Raw genomic sequence first — 20,008 nt, 5'->3', positions numbered from 1 at the left:
AGTTCTGCTCACCGCCGCGTCACTGCCCCCGTGTGAGTGCCACGTAGCGCTGTGTGCACGGTTTGGCTCTTTCCTGGTTTGGGCTGTGAAAGAGTCACTTTTCTGTGATTCTTAAACTGTGACCATCAGAACCAGATGCAGAAGAGGTGCAGGTGTGTGGCTCGACTCTGCTCTGGGGCGCGAGCCCTCCCAGTGGGTCGTGGCGTGCAGCTGTTACTTCTCTCGGATTCGTTCTGAGCGAGAAACACGTTCATTGTCTTACGGTCACTCTTTGGTGTTTTAGGGATATTCCTGCCCTACAGACTGTGGTGGAAGCCATGGTGCCCACACAGGGCCATTTAGAAAAACACAGCGTGCACACATGTATAAACATACATACATGCCTGCATATACACATAGGTGCACATACATACATGAACACAAATGCACAAAGGCACACATACATGGACATACAGGCACATGCGCACACACATGCATGTAGAAGCACACACGTGCATGCACACAATGCACAGGCACATATGTCGTGCACACATGTGGACACGTGCACATTTACACCAGGTGCACACGCACACACATACGTGCGCACAGGCATGCACATGCACACACGTGGACACATGCATACACGTGCACATAGCACATGTGTGCATGCATACATATACATGCAGGCACACATACACGCACACACCTGGACACACATGCACACGAGGCGCACACATGCATACACATGTGCACCCAGGCACACATACATGCACAAACCTGGACACACGTGCACACAAGGTGCACATGCACACATGCATGCATTGCACACAGGCACACAGCACACACGTGTACGCGTACATAGGCACACACAGGCACACATACATGCAACACGTGGACACGTGCACACACAGCACACACGTGTATACACACAGGCACACATACATGCACACACGTGTACACATGTGCACACACACAGGCACCCACCCGCACATGTAGCCCAGCATGGTTGAAACCCCACCAGCTGCCATAAGCAACATTCATGTTTTGATGTGCTCTCCTTAAAAGCTTCTGCAGCTAAACTCGTGGGCTGTACACACAGTTTCTTGTAAGTGGGGAACGCTCTCCCTGTTTTCAGTTAACGTGCATGTTTCCGTGCCAGTAATGAAACACTGTAAGACATTTTCATGGCTGTGTTACCGTGGATCTCTTTGTGGTTGTTCTGTGGCTACACACCGTTTTGTGTTTTCATTATCGTAGACAACACCAAAATGAGCTGTCCGTGTTCCTGTTCTGTTACCGCTTTCGGAGAACGTCTTCAAGTTGCTCCGTTAATGTCTGCACGTTATTCTTCCACTTTATACTTTATCGTGGATGTTTAAGGCAGATCTACGTTTCCTCAGCATGGGGGCAAGTGGAGTCCTAGAACCATGTGTTGGAGCTGGAGTTCACACCCTCCAGACCCAACTTCTCAGTCCTCACCATTTTGAAACCTGTGTCAGGGAAGCACAACTTACGGGAATGCACACGCATGAGTGCATGGCACCGCAACTCTTTACAAAGTGAACACACCTGTGAGGTCGCCCACACCCCACAAGGACCCCTCCCAGGCGGCTCCGTTGGTCAGAAGTGGGTGGGATGCCAGTGCTGCTGGGCACGAGCATGCCATGTGGCATCACAGGTTGGGTGCCAACCCGGGAATGAAACTGCCAGGACCTAGGGCACGCACGTATTCAGCCTGGGCCGGTGGTGCCACGCGGTCCACCGAGCGGATGCTAATTTAACCCCCACCATCAGCACGTGAGAATCCCAGCTGCCAGCGTTTGAGGTGGTCTGTCGTTCCCAGCTTAGCTGTCGTGGCAGCTCATGGTGTCTCATTTCGGTTTTTATTTGCTTTTTCTTGATGACTAGTGAAGTGACTCACGTTATTTTTTTTGCATGTTTATTGAACATTCCGATATCCTTTTTTGTCTATCCTATTCAAGTCTTTTGCTCATTTTCCTGTGGGTGGTCTGCTTTTTTTCCTCTTACTGAATTTTTTGTTAGGACTTCTTTATATATGCTGGGTGGGAGTCATTTGTTGGCTACGTAAATGGCAAATACCTTTTTCCCCCGAGTCTTGCGTTTTTACTCTTGGGGCGTCTCCTGATGAGCTGCAGCGCTAACCTCCAACACAGCTCGGCACCCCGAGCTCCTCTTGCTACCGTGTGCTCCGCGTGCCCTTCCTCGAGCCCTGCCCCACCCAGCGTCACGGAAACATTCTTGTTTTCCCTCCTAGGCCCTCTCTGACTGGCCCGTGTGTGCTGTGAAGCATGGTCAGGGTCTCCATTCTCCGGGAGGGTCAGCATCCCCTCCAGGGCAGCATCGCCTTGCCACAAATCAGGTGACCGTGTCTGTGTGGCTCCGTCTCTGGACTCTGTTCCTGCTGCCAGTACCCGTTGTCCTAACTGTCTTAAGGCTCTAAGACCTACATGGGGCCCTGGCTTTGTTGTTTTGGGCTGCCTTGGCCGTTTTAGGTGAGATATCCATTATTACATTTGATACCCCCTACGAACTGTCCTTCAGAGGGTTGCAGCGATTCGTGCTGTCCACACAGGCTCACCGGCACTGATCTCCCCACATGGCTGCAAACTCCAGGCACAAATCCCATCTTGCTGGTGTGGTTCTTATTTGCAGTTTCATTTAAAAAAATTTTTTAATATTTAATTTTTTGAGAGGGAGAGAGAGACAGAGCACAAGTGGGGGAGGGGCAGAGAGAGAGGGAGACACAGAATCCGAAGCAGGCTCCAGGCTCTGAGCTGTCAGCACAGTGCCTGATGTGGGGCTCGAACCTATGAACTGTGAGATCATGACCTAAGCTGAAGTTAGACACTCAACCGACTGAGCCACCCAGGTGCTCAGGACACCCGGGTAAAAAATTTTTTATGCCACTTGTGTCCTTACTGACTTCCAAGTCCTGTGTGCCTGTGATGTCATCTACCACCCTCATATGTCACTTTGACGGTTTGGGCCGTGTGCAAGTCAGAACTGTGTGTGCTGTCAGGTGTGGTCACTGTTTCCCAGAAGAAGGGCATGCTGGTGTCCTGTGCTGCTGTAACAGGTTACCACCGGGCCAGGGCTAGAGGCAACACAGCCTTTCTGTCCTGCGGTCACAAGGCCCGACGTCCGGGCGCCGTCTTCTGGGCCAGCAGGTCTCTGCTCCTTCTGGAGGCTCTCGAGCAGGATCTGTGTCTCACCTTGTGCTGCCCCTAGAGGCACCACCAGCCCCTCTTCCTGACCCGATGCCCGCAGTCACGCCTGCCTCTCTGACATGGCCCTCCTGCCACCCCCTTGAAGGGCCCCGTGGACCCCTCCAGGATGACCTCCCCATCTCGAGATCTTTAGCTTCAGTCCATCTACAAAATCCTATTTGCCTGTAAAAAGCATCCTCGGGTTCTGGGCATCTTTGGGGGGCGGGTGCTGCTTCGGATACTGCAGAGCCACAGGCAGCCCCTTCCAGGCCGCCGGGGAGATGCCCAGACTCCTCGGTGTGCAGCCACCAGCGCGGGGTGGGCACCGTCCCTCCTGAGAGCTGCTGCCTGCAGCCCTCCTCGCTCCGGTGGATGTGATGGGGCGTGGAGGCCGAGACACGCCTGCTGTACGCCACCCCTCGGCCGCCGAGCCGGCCCCACGTGGACACCACTCCGCTGCGCATCGGGGCTGGGCCGCAGGGGGTCCTCCTACGTCACAAGGAACAAGTAGTCTGCCCGCTTCTGTGGGACGGCAGAGCGGCTCCCCTGGCTCGTGTGGCCACACGTGGCTGCTGGACAGTTCGACGTGCAACACCTGCCCCGTCCGTACCCGGCTATGAGCGCAGGGCAGGCCTCATCCCCGCCTGCAGCACCACTGGCGGCTGGGACGCAGTGCCACAGGCAGCTGGGCTGGCCTTGGGTCATGGCTGTCCCTCTGAGACAATGGCTGAGGTCCGCACTGTGTTTGCTCCTTTCCAGCTCATCCTCTGGTCCCGCTGCCTCGTGCCACAGCGTCGCCATGTCGGGGCCTCTGTCAGCACGGCCAGCGAGAGCTCGGGACTGGCGTTCCTGGTGGGCCCGGCTTAGTTTCCACCAGGGTTTGAGCCCGTGGGCCCCGGCAGGTGGTTGGGGGCCGCGGAGACCGTGAGCAGGGCTGTTCAACCCCTGACACATAAATGGCTCCCTCACACACTGTTCTCAGTTATCACTGTCCTGCGGGAGCCACAGCGCAAACAGCATCCGCCTGTCCCTCCAGGGCCGGGAAGGGGGGAGAAGGTCCAGCCTGGCCTGAGCCGCGGGTCTCCATGAAAACAGGCCTCGTCTCACTGGCCGTCGGCCGGAAGGACTGTGATAAAAGCCATCCCGAGGCCACGCTCGCTGTGTCGGAGGAGAAAGAAGCCATCGTCCTGGTCCCCAGCAGACGTTCCAGCCCGGGGTGGGCCCAGGACATCCAGCCCTGGCGGCTCCTGCTTTGCGCCGGCTTCGCGCCGAGCACNCATCTTGGCACGGAGGGGAGAACATTCGCTGGCAAAGGCTGCCTTTCCCCTGGGGCCCGAAGAGGTTTGCCTGCTTCCGAATCACCAATTCGTTGCAAACAATTTAAAATTGGGAGATTCCACATAAAAAGTGGGATTTCTCCCTTGGATGATGGAGGATCTGAGAAGGGCTCCAGACTTAACATCTGAGCTGCCGTCCCCTGGGCTCTGATGTCTTGGGGTCTCTAGGTGCCCCTGTGTCACCCTCCTGGCCCTGAGGGGACCCACGTTTGAGACCCGTGACGGGACTCTGCCTCCAGGGGAAGGGTCTGTTGTGGCTCCGCCGGCTTCCCGGGGTCAGGAGGACTTACCTGAGGGAGACTCGCAGGTGGTGCTCGATGGGAGAACAAACACATAACCATTAGATAGAAAATGCTCACGTTTGTCTCGTTTGTGTGGAGCTAGCATTTCGCGGTGCCCGGGGTGGGCAGCCGGCCTGGGGGAAACGGTGTGTGAAGCGGCAGGGTTTGGGGGTCTGGCGGCTCTGGAAGAGCCCCAGCTGTAGCCCCGGACACCCTGTGACCTGGGGCGACGCGCCCGCCCTCTGAGACTTGTCTGCGACCCGGGCTCACAGTGGCAGTGTCCCAGCCCGCGGGGCAGTGGGAGGGACCGAGCACAGGGAACGGCACCGTGAGGCTGTGATTCTTGTTCGCTCTAGAGCTGAGCTTGCAAAGTGGTGGCCCTTTGTGCCACGTCCAGCCCGAAGGTGACCCGGACCGTGTTTCAGATGGTTTCAAAGCAGCTGCCAGTGTTCACAGTCAGGAGATTGTGACCTGACATCTGACTTTCTAGTTTCTCTCCAGAAACCTGAGTGGCTGTGCTGGTCCTGCCGAGAGGCGCGATGGTGGAGCAGGGAGGTGACTGTGCCCTGGGCCACCTGAAAGAGGCCGTCATCCCAGCTGGTCTCCCCAGGGGGCCCCTATGGTGACGTGTGTCAGTGGTGGGCCCGTGTCTCGGGAATGCCCTTGTGTCGCCGGGGAGCAGGGGCTTCACAGAGCACAGAAAATTGGGGTGCCGGGCCCAGGGGGGATGAGGTTCAGGCTCAGGCCTGGGAGGTGCCAGGAGGGAGCCGTTCAGGACCCCACGATCGCAAACAGCTTGATCCTGCCGGTCAGGGCCGGGCCTTGGTCTGTAGCCCCTCCAGACAGAAGTCCGTTGGCGACGGCAGGAGGGGCCTTGCCGTCTGTCTGCGCCCTGGGGTGCGGCGCGAGGCCATCGATGGCCCCCTTGGTGCTTCGTGGAAGGCCCCGAATCAGCAGGAGCAGTTCAACTTCACGTGAGCCAGTGTCCTCACCTACAGGGAACAGTGGTCTCAGCAGTGGCCTCTTTCCTTCAGCCGTGACTCCCCCAGGCTTCCAAGGTGGGGCCCCAGGGACCGGCCCCTGTCCTCCAAGCCCAGGATGGGCTATACTTGTCACCTCGTGGCACCCATCGGGGGTGGGGCTGCAGGGCCTCGGTCAGCTCCTCTGGGGGACAGGTGTGTCCGCTGCTGTCCCACCGGTCAGACCCCTTCACTCTGGACAGCAGAGAACAGTGCCGCCTGTCACGGACCTCACGCCTGCCCCCACCCGGGCGCACGGGGCTACCACCGAAGCAGGGCTTCAGGGCCAGGAGACGTCCAGCCCGCAGCCTTTCCGGAGCGTGAGTGGGGTGTGGGCAGTGTGTGCTCGGGGGCCCCGGGCCATCTCTGCCTTCCCCTTCCCAGGGAGAGCATTGTCTTTTAGCCCAGCCTGCAGCGGGCCGGCCGCGCCTGCGCCGTGAGCATGGGAGCCCCCGTCGTCCCCGGGGCTCGGAGGGGAGCCGCGTGTGCCTCTCCGCGGGCCCAGCTGTGCCGGGGGCGTGCCCGCCCTTCCTGGTTTGCACCCTCGGCCTCAGGGAGGAGCAGGACTGGGCGGGGCTCTTGGCACATGGCCCGAGAGGGCGTTTCTGTGACCTGGGTTCCTTGGATTTGCAGGATGGGGGCTGAGCCGGGCGCCGTCCCAACTGACGCTCAGATTGGCAATTTATTCCACGATGATAATAGGTTGTTGCTCCAGTAACTTTTTATAGTTCACATAAAAGGCTCTTGTTCTCTGAGAAACCGTTTCTCATTTCTGGGCAGGATGGGATCTGTTTTAGACGTTGGCGTGGCCCTCCTGTGCCCCTGAGGGACAAACCCGCACTTCGGGGTGGGACCTGCCCTGGGTCCATCCCGTTGGCTGGGCAGCAAGGCCTGCCCTCTCGTCCTGAGCAGTTCCTGGCACTCAGAGATGCGGGCGACACAGCTGCCGTGTCAGCCCCCAGGTCCTCGCTGGGGTCAGGCCAGGCCACAGCTTTCCCACGCGCGGGGAAGGAGCGCAGCAGAGGGAGGGAGCGGCAGTGTGGAGGGCCGACGCCGACGCAGGAGGAAACAAACAGCGTGAGCGCAGAGAAGCAGATGCCACCTTGAACTAGGCTCCTCCGTCACGTGTTAGCTGTGTGGCCCCGGGCTCGCCCTTGAGGTCTCTGGTCTCAGCTTCCTCCTGTGTGCAGTGGGCCGCCCGGCATGAGGGCCGCCAGCTGACAGTGCGGAGCGGGTCAGGACGAGGCAGCTGGAGCTTGGTGGGAGAGGCCCGTGGGCGCAGCACTGCCAGACACGGCCCCTGACAGCTCTGGGCCCCACCCCCCGCGTCCCTCCCTCGTGCATGCCCCACGCGCTTTCTTTGCCATACAGCAGTGAACTTTTCAACCTAGACGCCCACTTTCCTAAGTAGCCGTGGGCAGGTTCTAGGTGTGGGTCGGTCGCCCTGGCGTCTTCCAGTGTGCATGCAGAGTCCTCTGAGTGCCACCCTAGTGGTCTCCGGCCCCAGGGGCGCTCAGAGGAGCTGTGTCCTGGAGAATGCTGGTCCTGGGATTCGCTGAGCCACATGACACTGGCGTGAGCCGCTGCGTGTGTGCTACGCGGGGGGGTGGCAAATGGGGGCACCCGTGTGGCCTGCGGGGAAGGGGAGGGGGAGCCTGGTGCCTGCTCTGGGGGACGTGGTTCTCTGACGGGACTGGCCTTGCCTCTCCTGGGGGCTGGTGGTGGGACAGAGGGCCAGCAGGATCGGACCGGAGGCAGAAGGGGGGCAGAAGGGGGGCAGCGGGAGCCCATCTGAACGGCCCCCCCACCCCCCGACGCCTGGGGAAACGGATGGCTGCTCTGGGCTTGCAGATGTTACCCTGGGTGGTCAGGAAGTCGTCTTTCCTCTGCTCTGGCGTGGACTCATCCCTGTGGTCTGGGCCTTAATGAAATTGGCAGAAAGGCTTCCTTTGCAAGTGTTTGGAGCGTGTGTGACCCGACGCGGTCCGGGCGTTTGTGCAGGAGGCTGGGGACTCCACGCGTCCCAGCTGGGCGTCATCTGCCCACTGGTGGCCCACGACACAGCTGCGTCCTGTGCTTGAATGAGAATCAGCTGCATCACTGATGTGGCTCTTGGGCGGGACGCTGGCGGCGTGTGTGGCTGGGAGGTGCTTTTGTCGGGCCACCAGGTGTCCTGGCGCTGCTCACACTGAAAGGGGACTGGCGGCTTCGAGCCCAGATTTCCAGAGTCATGACCCGTGCCTGTTGCTGCGTTCACCCTCGGGGCTCAGCGGGAGGGACGAAGGTGGTCCGGCCTCCTGGGCCCTGGCGCCTGCCTGAGGTGTAGGGAGGATCCACCCCAGGAAACCAGAACTCCACATCCTCTGATGGATCCCAGCAAGCAGCCACACGATGCCGTGCTCCCTGGAATTTTTGCTATTTATTTGAAACAGAACTCGGGGGTTTGTGTTTAAATGGTAAATTTCTGTCTAGAGTCCTCTTCGTAAACAATTAGGCAATTCCAGTCATGACATAATTTTCTGGAGCGTTCGGTATTTCGGTCAGTGGCAGACATCTGTTTAGCTTTTCCTGACCCGCAGGTGCCCGGTCAAAGGCAGAGAGGGTGCTCTCTTGTCTGGGAGGGACGGACAGCGATTGGAGCCTGGTGGGGAGGGGCCCGAGCCCCAGCCGGGAGGGCGGTCGCCCCTCTTGTCTTCCTCATCCTAGTGTACGTGCTGCGTGTGGAGGTTTCCTCCTCCGCGAGCGACAGAGGTCACAGCTTTTGTGGCCCCATGAGCTCTGAGCTGAGGCGTCCAGACTCATTTGGGTCAGTGTACACAGCAGACCCTTGATCTGACCGGGAGGACATGCTGTTAGGAGAGAAGGGCTCTCAGGAGCAGAGCTGAGGGGTTGCTGCCCACACCTCCACCTGGAAAGGCTTTGCCCACAGTGTCACCAGAGCCCCAGGCTCAGAGCTTGCTCTCCGAGTCTAGTGGCATCGAGTGCGTGCCGCAGCCGCTGGCTCAGGGCTCGGGTGGGGTCTGATGGGGAGGCGGGTCAGGCCACAGCAGCCTGAGGGTCTGGTCCTAGGCAGAGTCTGGTCCCGAGCAGGGTCCGTTCCAGGGCAGGGTCCAGTCCTCGGCAGGGTCCGGTCCAGGGCAGGGCAGGGTCCGGTCCAGTCCAGGGAGGGGTCCGGTCCAGGGCAGGGTCCAGTCCGGGGAGGGGTCTGGTCCAGGACGGGGTCCAGTCCAGCAAGGGGTCCGGTCCAGGGCGGGGTCCAGTCCAGCAAGGGGTCCGGTCCAGGGCGGGGTCCATTTCTGGGCCAAGTTGCCCCAGCGCCTGCCACCTGCTCTGAGAGGCCAGGGGCCACCGGGCGGGCAGCCGTGGGTCACGCTGCATTCCCATCTGTGTGTCGTCTCATCCGCCCCTGCGCCCGGCCCCAGGGTGCGCTCCTCTGCAGTGGGCACACTCCCGCTGGGAGCCAGAGCCAGTGCCCTTGGCCACCACCGTCACCGTCACTGCCGCCGGGAGTCCGGGACGGCTGCCAGGGCTTCGGGGTGAGGGTGGCGAGACGGTGCCGTGTTGCCCAGCTGGTTCCCTCCCGCAGCGGGATCGGCTTCTTATAGAGGAGTCGTCGGGGGGAGACAGACTCGCTGGGACCGCCTGGTGAGGGGCGTCCGCGGAAAGAAGGGGAGAGCGCCAGGAGCCCAGGTCACACTGAGCCACGCGCAAGCAGCCCCCAGCCGCCAGGGCGCTCGGACACACGCTTCCTCGGCGGCTCTGCGGGTGACCACCGCGAGCGGGGCAGGAGCCACAGGGACCCCGAGGCCACCAGGGCCGCGCCAGGTGCCGCTGTGAGCCTCAGCGGCCACACCTGCCCGTGGCCCAGCCACCCCTGCAGGACGAGGTGCAGCCCTCGTTCACGGCTCCCGACCCCAGGGGCCTCCCCGGCCCCGCCGTGCCACGCCCAGGGCCCACAGTGCCCACACACAGCGGGCTGGGCTGGCCCCTCGCATGGCTTCCGTGGCATCTTTCCGGCCGTGTTGTCAGTGCGTCCTCGGAGGACCTCTCGCGGGATCACGCCTGCCCCACGGCGGAGCCGGGTGTCACGGGCCTGCGTCCCTCCGTCCTTCGCTGCCCTGGACCACGGCTGCCTCTTCCTCTTCTTGGTATTTAGGCCTCTACGTGTTATAAAGGTTTTATTTATTTATTTTTTTTCTCGAAACCCTTCTTTGTTCCAGGCTGCTGAGCTCTGCCAGGTCAGGAAAGCGTGTCTTTAAATAAAAAGCTCTTCCCTAGAAGCGGGCGCAGAGGTTTGGAAAGTCGCTTAGCTGCTCTCTGTGCCCCGAGAACGACAGGCGTTCATTCCAGAAGTTGCTGCCGCGCTCATGCTCCAGGACCAACAAACCGTGTTCTGTCCGCCTCGGTCAGGTGCTCGCTTTCAGGTGCTCCAGTCTGTCCGCCGGAAACTTGTCTGCCAGGGACGGGCGGTCAGGCGAGCATTTCCCCGTGGGCAGCGTCGGTTTTGCCAGTTTTGTTTCCGTTCAGCAAATTTATTCCAGCGTCCTGACGGCCTCACGTGTGGGGGTCTCTGACTCTTCCTTGGGAGAGGCAGTAACTTCTCAGCGCTCGCCTCCTTCATCCGCGAGTTAGATAGTATCTTGAGTATGTGTTCATTGTAGATCTCTTTGAGAGTCATGATTTCACCTTTGTGGAAAATTGCCTTTTAACGAGTGGGAAGATAATTTAAGGGGAAGACTGTATTTTCTCTATTAGAAAAGGATTTTTTTTCATGTGTGTCGAGGGTCTAGGATAACTTGAATTAAACTATTTTACTTATGAATTTATAAAATAGAGTAGCAAACGGGAAAATCTAGCGTCTCTGTTCTCCACGAGAATGGAGTGTGGAGAATGGAATGTGCATTGTGAGTTTGACATTTCTACCTTTTTTTTCTCTGAGTAAAACTGCTCACCTATAAGGAAAATAACATCACCTTTCACTGGTTTATAGAAGAGTTCAAGGTCGAAAACATGATTTGTTATTGTTAGCAGCCGCAGAACCAGGCTGTAAAATAGATTAGGATTTTACAACCCTTCCAACCCCACACCACTGTCTACACAGCAACAAAAGTATTACCATCGCTGGGGTGGCCCCTCAGGGCACACCTCTAATTGTAATTTCCTGATTATCTGCGAATTCTGCAGCTAAAGGTTTAGACTGAGATTTCTGCTTTGAAGCTTGTGTTAGGAAAACAGTACATTTTCCTCCCAGTTGAGGACGGCCCGATGGTGGAAACAGCATTTACTGTTTTGATTGTATGTATTTTCAGACATACGTTAGAGGTCAAACTTTAGTGTATAATCCAGGACGATTTTCTGGCTGTAGGGAAAAAATCAGACATGTGGCATTGGAAATGAGAACCAATGAGGATGATGAATTTAGGGGCACTGGCCAGTCGTTCCACGCTTACAGAGGACATGTTTGCGAAACTCGGGCCAGCCACACGGACTCCTGGGTCTGCCGGCCGCTCGATTCAGGGGCAGGAGGGAAAGGCCGAGGTCCATGTGGGAGGGACCAGCGGATCATCAGTGAGGCCGTGTTTTCAGTTCTGATTCTTTCTTATATCACAGCACAGATGACAGTAAAATTAAGTTTGCAGAACATTTTTGAAAAATTCAAACCAGGTGTCTAGGGAGAAATAACTTATAACACAAATATTCCATGAGCAAGAGGCGTCTGGGAAGAAAAATAACACAGAAAGGTCTGGAAGCAAAGGCTGACGGCTCTGATGTGGGTGGAGGATGGAATCTGACGCCGGGGGCGGGGGGCTGTGTCCGGACCCTCCTTGGATAATGGATAATCGCTGCCCTTGCTTTGGCCCAGACCACCCAGGAGACGTTGTGCTTCACAGTGGGAACGGAGCGCCCCCCTCAGGATGCAGACGTGGGTGTTCACAGCCACCAGGGCCCCGGGAAGCAGGAGGAAGTCCCGCGAGGGGCAGGGGCCTGGCTCTGTCGTGTATCTGGGTGTGCGCGATCGCCCGTCCGGGACTCCCAGCTGGTGACAGATAGTGGAGAGTCGAGGTGCAGGCGAGGGTGATTGCCAGCGAGAGAGCACCGCTTGGTGCCCCGTGGTCCCCTCCGCTGGCCGACGGAGGGGCTCCGCGTTGCTGTGCAGAACTGGGCGCATCGACACGGGGCCTAAGCACTGAAAGCCCTGCCTGGCGGGCGGGCACCTTCCCCACCTACAAGCCTGTCTTTCCTCGAGCTGGAAAACTGATGCGGGTTGAACCCTTTTAAAACCTTTTATTTCGGGACGAGGACAGATGCACAGGAAGTCGCAAAGGGAGAGGAAGGGGTCAGCGGAGCCCGCACCCGGCCTCCCGGGGCTCCGGACGGTGGAAACGGCGGCGCAGCTGTAGAACTGGGGCGGACGTCGGCACGTGGTGTGGCGGAGGCGGCGGGTTTAAGTCAGGTGTGGGCTCCCGGGTGCCCCCCTGGCTCACCCCCGAACCGGCTCCGGCTGCCCCCTCCCAGCCCGAGCTCCTGGCAGTGGGGCTGCATCCTCCAGCTTTATAATCCCGCCCTCCTGAGACGGGAGTAACGGGAACCGCACCGTGCGCCACCTTTCGAGCTTGGCGGCTTCTCTCTCTCAGCAGAATTGGGGGCCCGTCCTGGTCGTTGCTGCTTCAGGCTCGCGCCTTCTCGAGGCCAGGGGGTAGCGCGCGGTGCGGCGGGCCCCGGCGTGCAGCCCTCACCGGGTACAGAAAGTTCTGGTTGTTCCCAGGTGCTGGCTCTCGCAAGAAGGCCGCTGTAAACAGTCGTGCTCGGGCTTTTCTGAGGAAGCGGCTTGTGTTTCTCTGGGAAAAATGCCAGCAGCACAATTGTAAGTCGCAATATTTTTCAGAACTTCCGAACGATTTCCCCAGGCGGCCGTCCCGTTTCACGCTCCCAGGCGCTAGGTGTGAGCGGCTGCGTCAGCACCATCAGCCTCTGCCGCCGTCCCTGCCTTTTATCTCAGCTGCCCTCACCGTGGTCTTCATCCCCCGGCGGTAGCGACGCTGACGTCTTCCCTGGTGCCCATTGGCTGCCTGTGCAACCTCGCCAGTGCAGTGTCTCCTCGTGCCCGTGTTCGCTTTCCGCCTGGATTCTGCGGAGTTTGTGCAGACTTGTGAGAATTCTTTCATATTCTAGACCGCACTCCCACATCACACATGCAGGTTGTGAATGTTTCCTGCTAGTCTGCACCTCGTGTTGGTGCCCCTCAAGGCCTGTTTCACAGAGATGCCGCGGTTACTTTTTAGGAAGTCTAAATCATTGATTTTTTTATGTTAAAAATTTTTTAAGTTTATTCATTTTTGAGAGACAGAGAAAGAGCATGAACAGGGGAGGGTCAGAGAGACAAGGAGACACAAAATCTGAAACAGGCTCCAGGCCCTGAGCTGTCAGCATAGAGCCCAATGCAGGGCTTGAACCCATGAAACGTGAGATCATGATCCGAGCTGATGTCGGACGCTTGACCGACTGAGCCACCCAGGTGCCCCCTAATTATTGATTTTTTTAATTTTATGGATTGTATTCTTGGTGTCATAACCAAGTGCTCTTCCCATGAGCTCTGGGTCTAGAAGATTCTCTTCTGTGGAGCGGCTTGGTTTTATGTTTAACACTTGCAGGATCCATTTTCCATTGATTTCTGTATGAGGTGTGTGATTTAGGCTGAGACGTGTGTGCATGTGCGTGTCCCTTTATGTGCTGGTGTGTGGATGCCCACTTGCCATGGCGCTGTCTGTGGGAACAGCTGCTCCCCCTTCCCTGACCTGCCCCTTTGTCAGACGACAGTTCACGGTGCCGAGTGGGGTCTCCTCTGGGTTCTCTGCTCTGATCCCCTGATATGCCTGCAACCTGTCAGGACACATTAAAAATTTTTTCTTTAGTGTTATATTCATTTTTGAGAGAGAGCGCACGATTGGGGGAGGAGGGGGGGAGAGAGAGGGAGACACAGAATCCACAAGCAGCTCCAGGCTCTGAGCTGTTGGCACAGAGCCCGAGCGGGGCTTGAACCCACGAACCTGTGAGATGGTGACCTGAGCCGAAGTTGAACGCTCTATCACTGAGCCCCCCGGGTGCCCCAGGACATGTTTTTATGACTCATTTTCTTTCTATGCTTTGCCCATGTTTTTGGGCTGCTGTGTTGTCTCATGCTTTGAGTGTGTGCAGAGCATGTTTTCGGAAGCACAGCGACCCGAGTAAACGGCACCTGGTGTTTAAGGAGCATATTTTCTAATGGGAGGAAATGATGCGAAAAAATTGAGGAAAATTGAGGATCCCGCACAGAAAAGAGATTTTTGCAACTTGTATAAATTTGTCTTAATTCAGATGAATCCAAATGTGTTTTCCATATTACTCTCTTGGACCAGAAGGGGAAGGGCCGTGAGGGCTGGAGCCGGGGGCTCTGGGGGCCGCCCCTCCTGGGGGTTCTGGGACCCCCGACATCTCTGTGTCTGTGGTTCGCAGGAGGGCGGGGCCAAGGGTGAAGTTAGAGGCTGGAGTCTGGGCCAGGAAGATGCCTCGATTCTGTTGGAAGCGACTGGAGTCGAGTGTGTCAGCCCCAGACTCGTGAGACTGTGGTAAACACGCACCGTGTCTGGCACCCGCGGCCCGAGCTTGTGGCTCAGCAGAGACCTCCCTCTTACGAAGACAAGAATCTCTCATTCGTGTGAAGGGGGATGGAGACTGTCAGAAATGCCCCCAAGCCCAGTGCCGACAGAAGTGAGCTCACCGCCCTCCCTCATCGCCCTCCCTCCTCGCCCCTGCCTCCTCTCGGCTCCTCTGGTTTGCTCCACGTGGGGTCCTGTCTGGCCGAGTTGGTGTCTTTTCCACTGAGAACCTCAGGACTAGGTGGCTCCTGGGCACGGGGTGACTTGGAAACACTCTGAGCCTGCTTTGAGGGGCTGCTGTAACTCCAGACGCCGTGTGACTTCCCGGCTGTCGCTTTGTTTTGGCCCCAAGCCTCCAGGCAGTTCCCTCCGTGCGTCTTTCCCTCCGCTGCCGAGCAGGGTGTCCTGTGGACCGTGAGCTGGAACCTGACGGTCCTGGTCCTCAGGCTGTTCCTCTGGAGTCGGGGGTCGGGGGTTAGCAGGACAGGGTGTGGGAAGCCACGGAGGATCGAAGCTGAGAATTTGGCTCCCCCTGGACGGTCCCAGAATCCCAGCGGGCAGTGGAAAGACCAAGAAAGTCATTTTCTGGAGTTCGAGCCCCATGTGCCTGCCGTTCCTTGTCCCCAAGGCTCAGTGGGGTCTTTGACCCTGTTCCCCACTGGCCGTGGTGCGTGCCGGCCTCCAGGCCACGCTCAGCTGCAGGTGAACAGAAGAGGCAGCGGGGAGGCTGGGCCGTCACCTAAAGATAAAACCGAGCTCATTCCAGCATCTGCATCGCGGTCGGGATGGGTCCCTCGACAGGGCAGACCCAACTGCAGCCACCTCCGGCTCCAAGGGGCTCAGGGGGGCCAGGGTATGGGGGGGGGGGCGGGGGGCCTGTGTCAGGGCCGTGGGGTGACCTCACATGATCTGATTGTCACCTTGAACCAGGGTACTTGTGGCCCAGACACGCCCAGGGTACAGGGCATGTCGCGTGCATGTGAGGGCAGCAGCCACCTCTTGCAGGAGCCGGGATGGATGGCCTTCCTGCAGACGGCGAGCCCCAGGCCTCCCCACCCCCACCTTTTGTCTTCCACCTGTGTCTGGAGGTGTTTCCTCGGTTGCTTCCTCTGTGGAGCCCCTGCTGCGGTGCCGGGTCCATGTGAGCGCCCGCCGGGAGGGGCTGCATCCCCCCTGCCCGGGGTCCGTGTGAGCGCCTGCGAGGAGGGGCTGCGTCCCCCCCACCTGCCCGGGGTCCGTGTGAGCGCCTGCGAGGAGGGGCTGCGTCCCCCCCACCTGCCCGGGGTCCGTGTGAGCGCCTGCGAGGAGGGGCTGCGTCCCCCCCACCTGCCCGGGGTCCATGTGAGCGCCCGCCGGGAGGGGCTGTGTCCCACCTGCCCGGGGTCCATGTGAGCGCCTGCGAGGAGGGGCTGCGTCCCCCCCACCTGCCCGGGGTCCATGTGAGCGCCCGCCGGGAGGGGCTGTGTCCCACCTGCCCGGGGTCCATGTGAGCGCCTGCGAGGAGGGGCTGCGTCCCCCCCACCTGCCCGGGGTCCGTGTGAGAGCCCACAGGGAGGGGCTGTGTCCCCCCTGCCCGGGGTCCGTGTGAGCGCCTGCGAGGAGGGGCTGTGTCCCCCCTGTTCCGCTGCCTCCAATTCTGGAAGACAGGAACATCTGCAAACACCAGGATTTTGAGGCTGATTAAGGGGTTTCCTTGTCACCTCTCGCCTCCAACATTACTTCGTTTTTCTTGCTTTCATCAAAGGTGCGACATCTCAGCCCTTTGGAGCCCTGGCCCCTGGCTTGTCGTGACACGAGCTGGTTGGGGACGAGGGTGGCCGGCTGGGAGGGCTGCTGCACGCCGTCCGCCGAGGTCCCGTACACCTGCTCCCTGAGCTGGGAGTGCGGCATTTGGCTCCTTCCGTTGCTTTCCTGAGGGCCAGTGTTAAGGACCACGGTGACTTCTGTGTATTTGCTGGGAGTAGTGACAGGTGGGTGTCTCTCCTCCTTCTTTGTAGGAAAACCCTATACTTGGATGCAAAGCCAACAGATTTCCAAGCAAGGAACATTCATAGGTTGTTATCTCATAGATTTGCATCCTCTCCTGATACGTGTCTCCCAGAAGCAGACACCCTTCTGCACCGTGATTGTAAACAGTAGGCAGTAAATACCCGATTAACCTCATTTTCGTCACCCCAGATGGTTGGGTTTCTGAGGAAATCTCAGGCCCCACAGGAGACGCTCCGAGGGCCCGCGTGACGCCTACGTGAGCTTGGGGACGTCGGTGGCGGGAGGCAGGGCCAGCCTCCTGCTGGAAGGCCCCCTCCCTGCAGACGGCAGGGCCTCGGCCTCAGGGCCCAGGAGGCGTGCGGCTGAGGGTGCAGCCCCGCCATGGGCACACCCCGTCTCCCGGTCCCTGCACTTGCAGGCTGCTGGGCGTCGATGCCTCCCATGTTTCTCTGGGAAAATCAGGCCGTGACTCGATGACTCACCTTCCTCTTTCTGGCAGTGCTGCTCCCCACATGTTCACAAACTGTGCTCCTGGGAACATTCTAGACCTCCTTTCCTGGAGACGTGCTGAGGGCCTCTGTTCTGGGGCTTGTGCACTGCGGACGCGAGGAGGCGGGCCGCTGTTCCTGGCGCGGGGAGGAGCCCCGAGTGCGAGGGCAGGAGTCTCCTGACTCGGGGTGTGACCTGGGCCCCGGGCCCCGGGAGCACCGTCTGCTCCTCCGCCCTTCTCACCGCATGCGCGCTGGACTTGCTGTGGTTGGGACTGAGATTTAAATCGCCTCGAATTCGGATCTGGAGTCAGAGCGTCGGGACTGGGAGAGGCCACTTTGAGCAGAAGTGAAAGTGAGCCCCACGCTGTGGGCGGTGGGGGAGGGCATCGTGGGTCCCCGGGCCTCAGCACACCGGCCGGACTGCGGGCTCCCTCCAGTCCTGGCTGGCAGCCACCTGCCTTTACGGTGCCCGAGAACACACAGGCGCACCTGCCCGTGAACGGTGACACCTGATGCCGTCCTGGAAGGCGGGTTCAGGGCTGCCCGGGGCCAAGGGCACTGCAGCAGTCCTCGGTGGGCGCCGCCTGGTCCTGACTGGACTTTGGACTTTGTGGGTTTGTGTGTCGTGGTCCCCTGGTCACGACCTTCTGAGCTCCCCAGCGGCTGCAGGATGAGACTTCCTGTGCCTGAGCACGATGTTCACAGTGGCTGGGACATTGACGGGAGGAGGGGGGACAAGTGGCTCCCCAATTCATGGATGTCACCCTAAGGTCTTGTGAAAACCCCACCCCTGCTGGCTGCAGGGGCCTAGGATGGGCCACGCCAGGCTCCTGGGTGATGCCCTTGAAAATCACGCTCTGCAGGGAGTGTGGGAAGGAGCATCAGCAAGTGGGCCAGGTGGCACTGGGGACAAGATCGGGCATCTTGGATGCAGTATGGAGACTGCGTAACTGGAGGCTCGGCCTTTCTGTGGTTTTCCCTGGACTCCCCTGACCCTGGGTTTGTGTTGCTTGGCCCCTCCGGCTTCTCTTAGGGTGTGAGGTTAGCTCAACTCATTTCCCTGAGGACCAGCCCCTCTGCCCCGACCCGGCAGGTGCTCGGAGAGAGGATGGCCTGTTGGTGTCTGAAGCAGCCAGCGCAGTGGACCACGCTGTGGCCGGACGTCCCCTCGGGCGCTCCTGGCGGAAAGGCGGTGTTTGCACCGTGACACACAGCGCGTGCTTGGGAGTGCTCTGCCTGCAAGGCTGTGCTGACCCCGGGGACAGCACACATCCCTGCCCTGGGACTTCGCTCTAGTGGAGGAGCACAGGTGACTTGCAGATGCACAGGTTGTAGCTGAGGACGTTTCCGGTGGTATTGAGTGCTGTGTAGAAGGTGCCCCCAGGAAGGGACGCGGGGGCGGGGGGGGGGGGCGTCTCCAGGCGGTGAAGGTGTGAGCAGTTGGAGGAACCAGCCACGGTCCTGGGCAGGGGGTTCTATAGAATTTCCAGACACAGACAACCTTAGGGAACCCAATAACATATTAAAATAATGCTAATACTCGAGGGAAAACAAAAGGAGTGAAGATTCCATTTTGCCAAGATGTCACTAATAAACAGCATTAATCTAACAATGTTGTGCGCTCGGGGACCCTCAGCCGTGGTTCTGGCAGGAAGCAGATGACGGATGAGCCCTCTGCGTTTTACGGTGGGTCCAGAGGGTGTCTGTCAGGGCTGTGGCAGGCAGGTTCCAGTGCCAGGAAAGAGGAACTGTGTCCTGTCTGGAGCTGGGATGGCCAGGGAGCCACCCCGCTGCTCAGCTCCCCTGCAGCAGGCTGGTTCCACGCAGGCTCCCATGCTGGCTCCCACACTGGCTCCATGCTGGCTCCCACGCTGGCTCCCACACTGGCTCCATGCTGGTTCCCAAACTGGCTCCATGCTGGCTCCACACTGGGTCCCACGCTGGGTCCCACACTGGCTCCACGCTGGCTCCACACTGGGTCCCATGCTGGGTCCCACACTGGTTCCATGCTGGTTCCCACACTGGCTCCACGCTGGCTCCACGCTGGCTCCACGCTGGTTCCCACGCTGTCCCTAGACCGGGCGGGGTCTCTGAGCAGCACTGATGGATGAGACAATGGGGTGAGTGGCAGACGGCCAAGTAAGAGTCCCCACTGACTGGGACCTTGTGAGACACCGCGTGTCCAGTGTGGCCCCGGCTCCTTGTGGTGCTCCAGCTTCCTGAGCTTGCCAGTGGCTGTTCCAGGCAGTCCCCCTGCGATCCGTTTTGGGCAGAGCCGCTGCAGCTGGTGTCCCGGCTGGCGTCTGGGAAGGGCCTAGGCACTGGAGTTTTCTCTCTGGGGAGAACGAGAGTCCCAGGTTGATCTGGCCTCTTCAACCCTCCGTCCTCACTCAGCCAGGCTGTGGCAAGGGCCGGCTGGCCGCCGGTGTGCCGGACAGACTTCCCGGTGGGGAGGACAGCACACAAACAAATGAGTGAACATGTAACCTGCAGTGTGGTGATCGATGCTGTGACAAAAATAATAAGGGAAGGGGTGGGGAGTGCAGGGGTTGGTAGTGCTTTGGGCAGGAAGGTCCCTCGGGGGTGACCAGGCAGCACAGGTGTACGATAAACGAGGGAGGCCATGTGTTGTCTTGGGCGATGAGCACTCTCAAGGGAGGATGCAGCAAGCGCAAAGGCCCTGAGGCAGAGCCCTGGGTTCTGGGCTGGTGTGGGCTAAGGAGAGAGGGTGTGAGGTGACCAGATGGGTCTGTGACCACGACAGGGTGGAGATGGAAGGTCAGCAGCCTCCTGTGGCACCAACCCCAGGTCCTGTGGGCTGGGGTGCGGTGCTCAGCTCGGTGCCAGGAGCCTGGCTTCTCCGGCGGCCTCACGGAGCATACGCATCTTTTCATTTCAGTCCCCCCGGCTTCGCAGCGAGGCCACCAACAGCAGCAACCAGGTCTTCCTGTACTGCGCCTTCCTGGACTTCAGGTACTGCCTGCTTGGGGCCAGGGGCAGGACTGGAAGTGGCCGGGAAGTAGGGGGGGGAGTGGGGGGGGAGAGTGGG

General features: G+C 59.5%; 1 protein-coding gene across 1 annotated transcript in view; it reads left to right on the top strand.

Annotated features, from left to right (window-relative positions):
- Positions 1-20,008, top strand: part of ADGRD1 (adhesion G protein-coupled receptor D1) — a 121,247-nt gene that overhangs the window by 57,541 nt on the left and 43,698 nt on the right. The window contains exon 15 of the mRNA XM_077761709.1: positions 19,859-19,932. Coding sequence (XP_077617835.1) covers positions 19,859-19,932 — 74 coding nt within the window. The remainder of the gene's footprint in view (positions 1-19,858; positions 19,933-20,008) is intronic.

This window comes from Crocuta crocuta, unplaced genomic scaffold (assembly GCF_008692635.1).
Source record: "Crocuta crocuta isolate KB4526 unplaced genomic scaffold, BGI_CrCroc_1.0 scaffold862, whole genome shotgun sequence".
In the NCBI taxonomy this organism is placed as follows: Eukaryota; Metazoa; Chordata; class Mammalia; order Carnivora; family Hyaenidae; genus Crocuta; species Crocuta crocuta.
The sequence above is the reverse complement of the archived record's forward strand: the minus strand, read 5'-3'. Positions and strand labels throughout refer to the sequence as shown.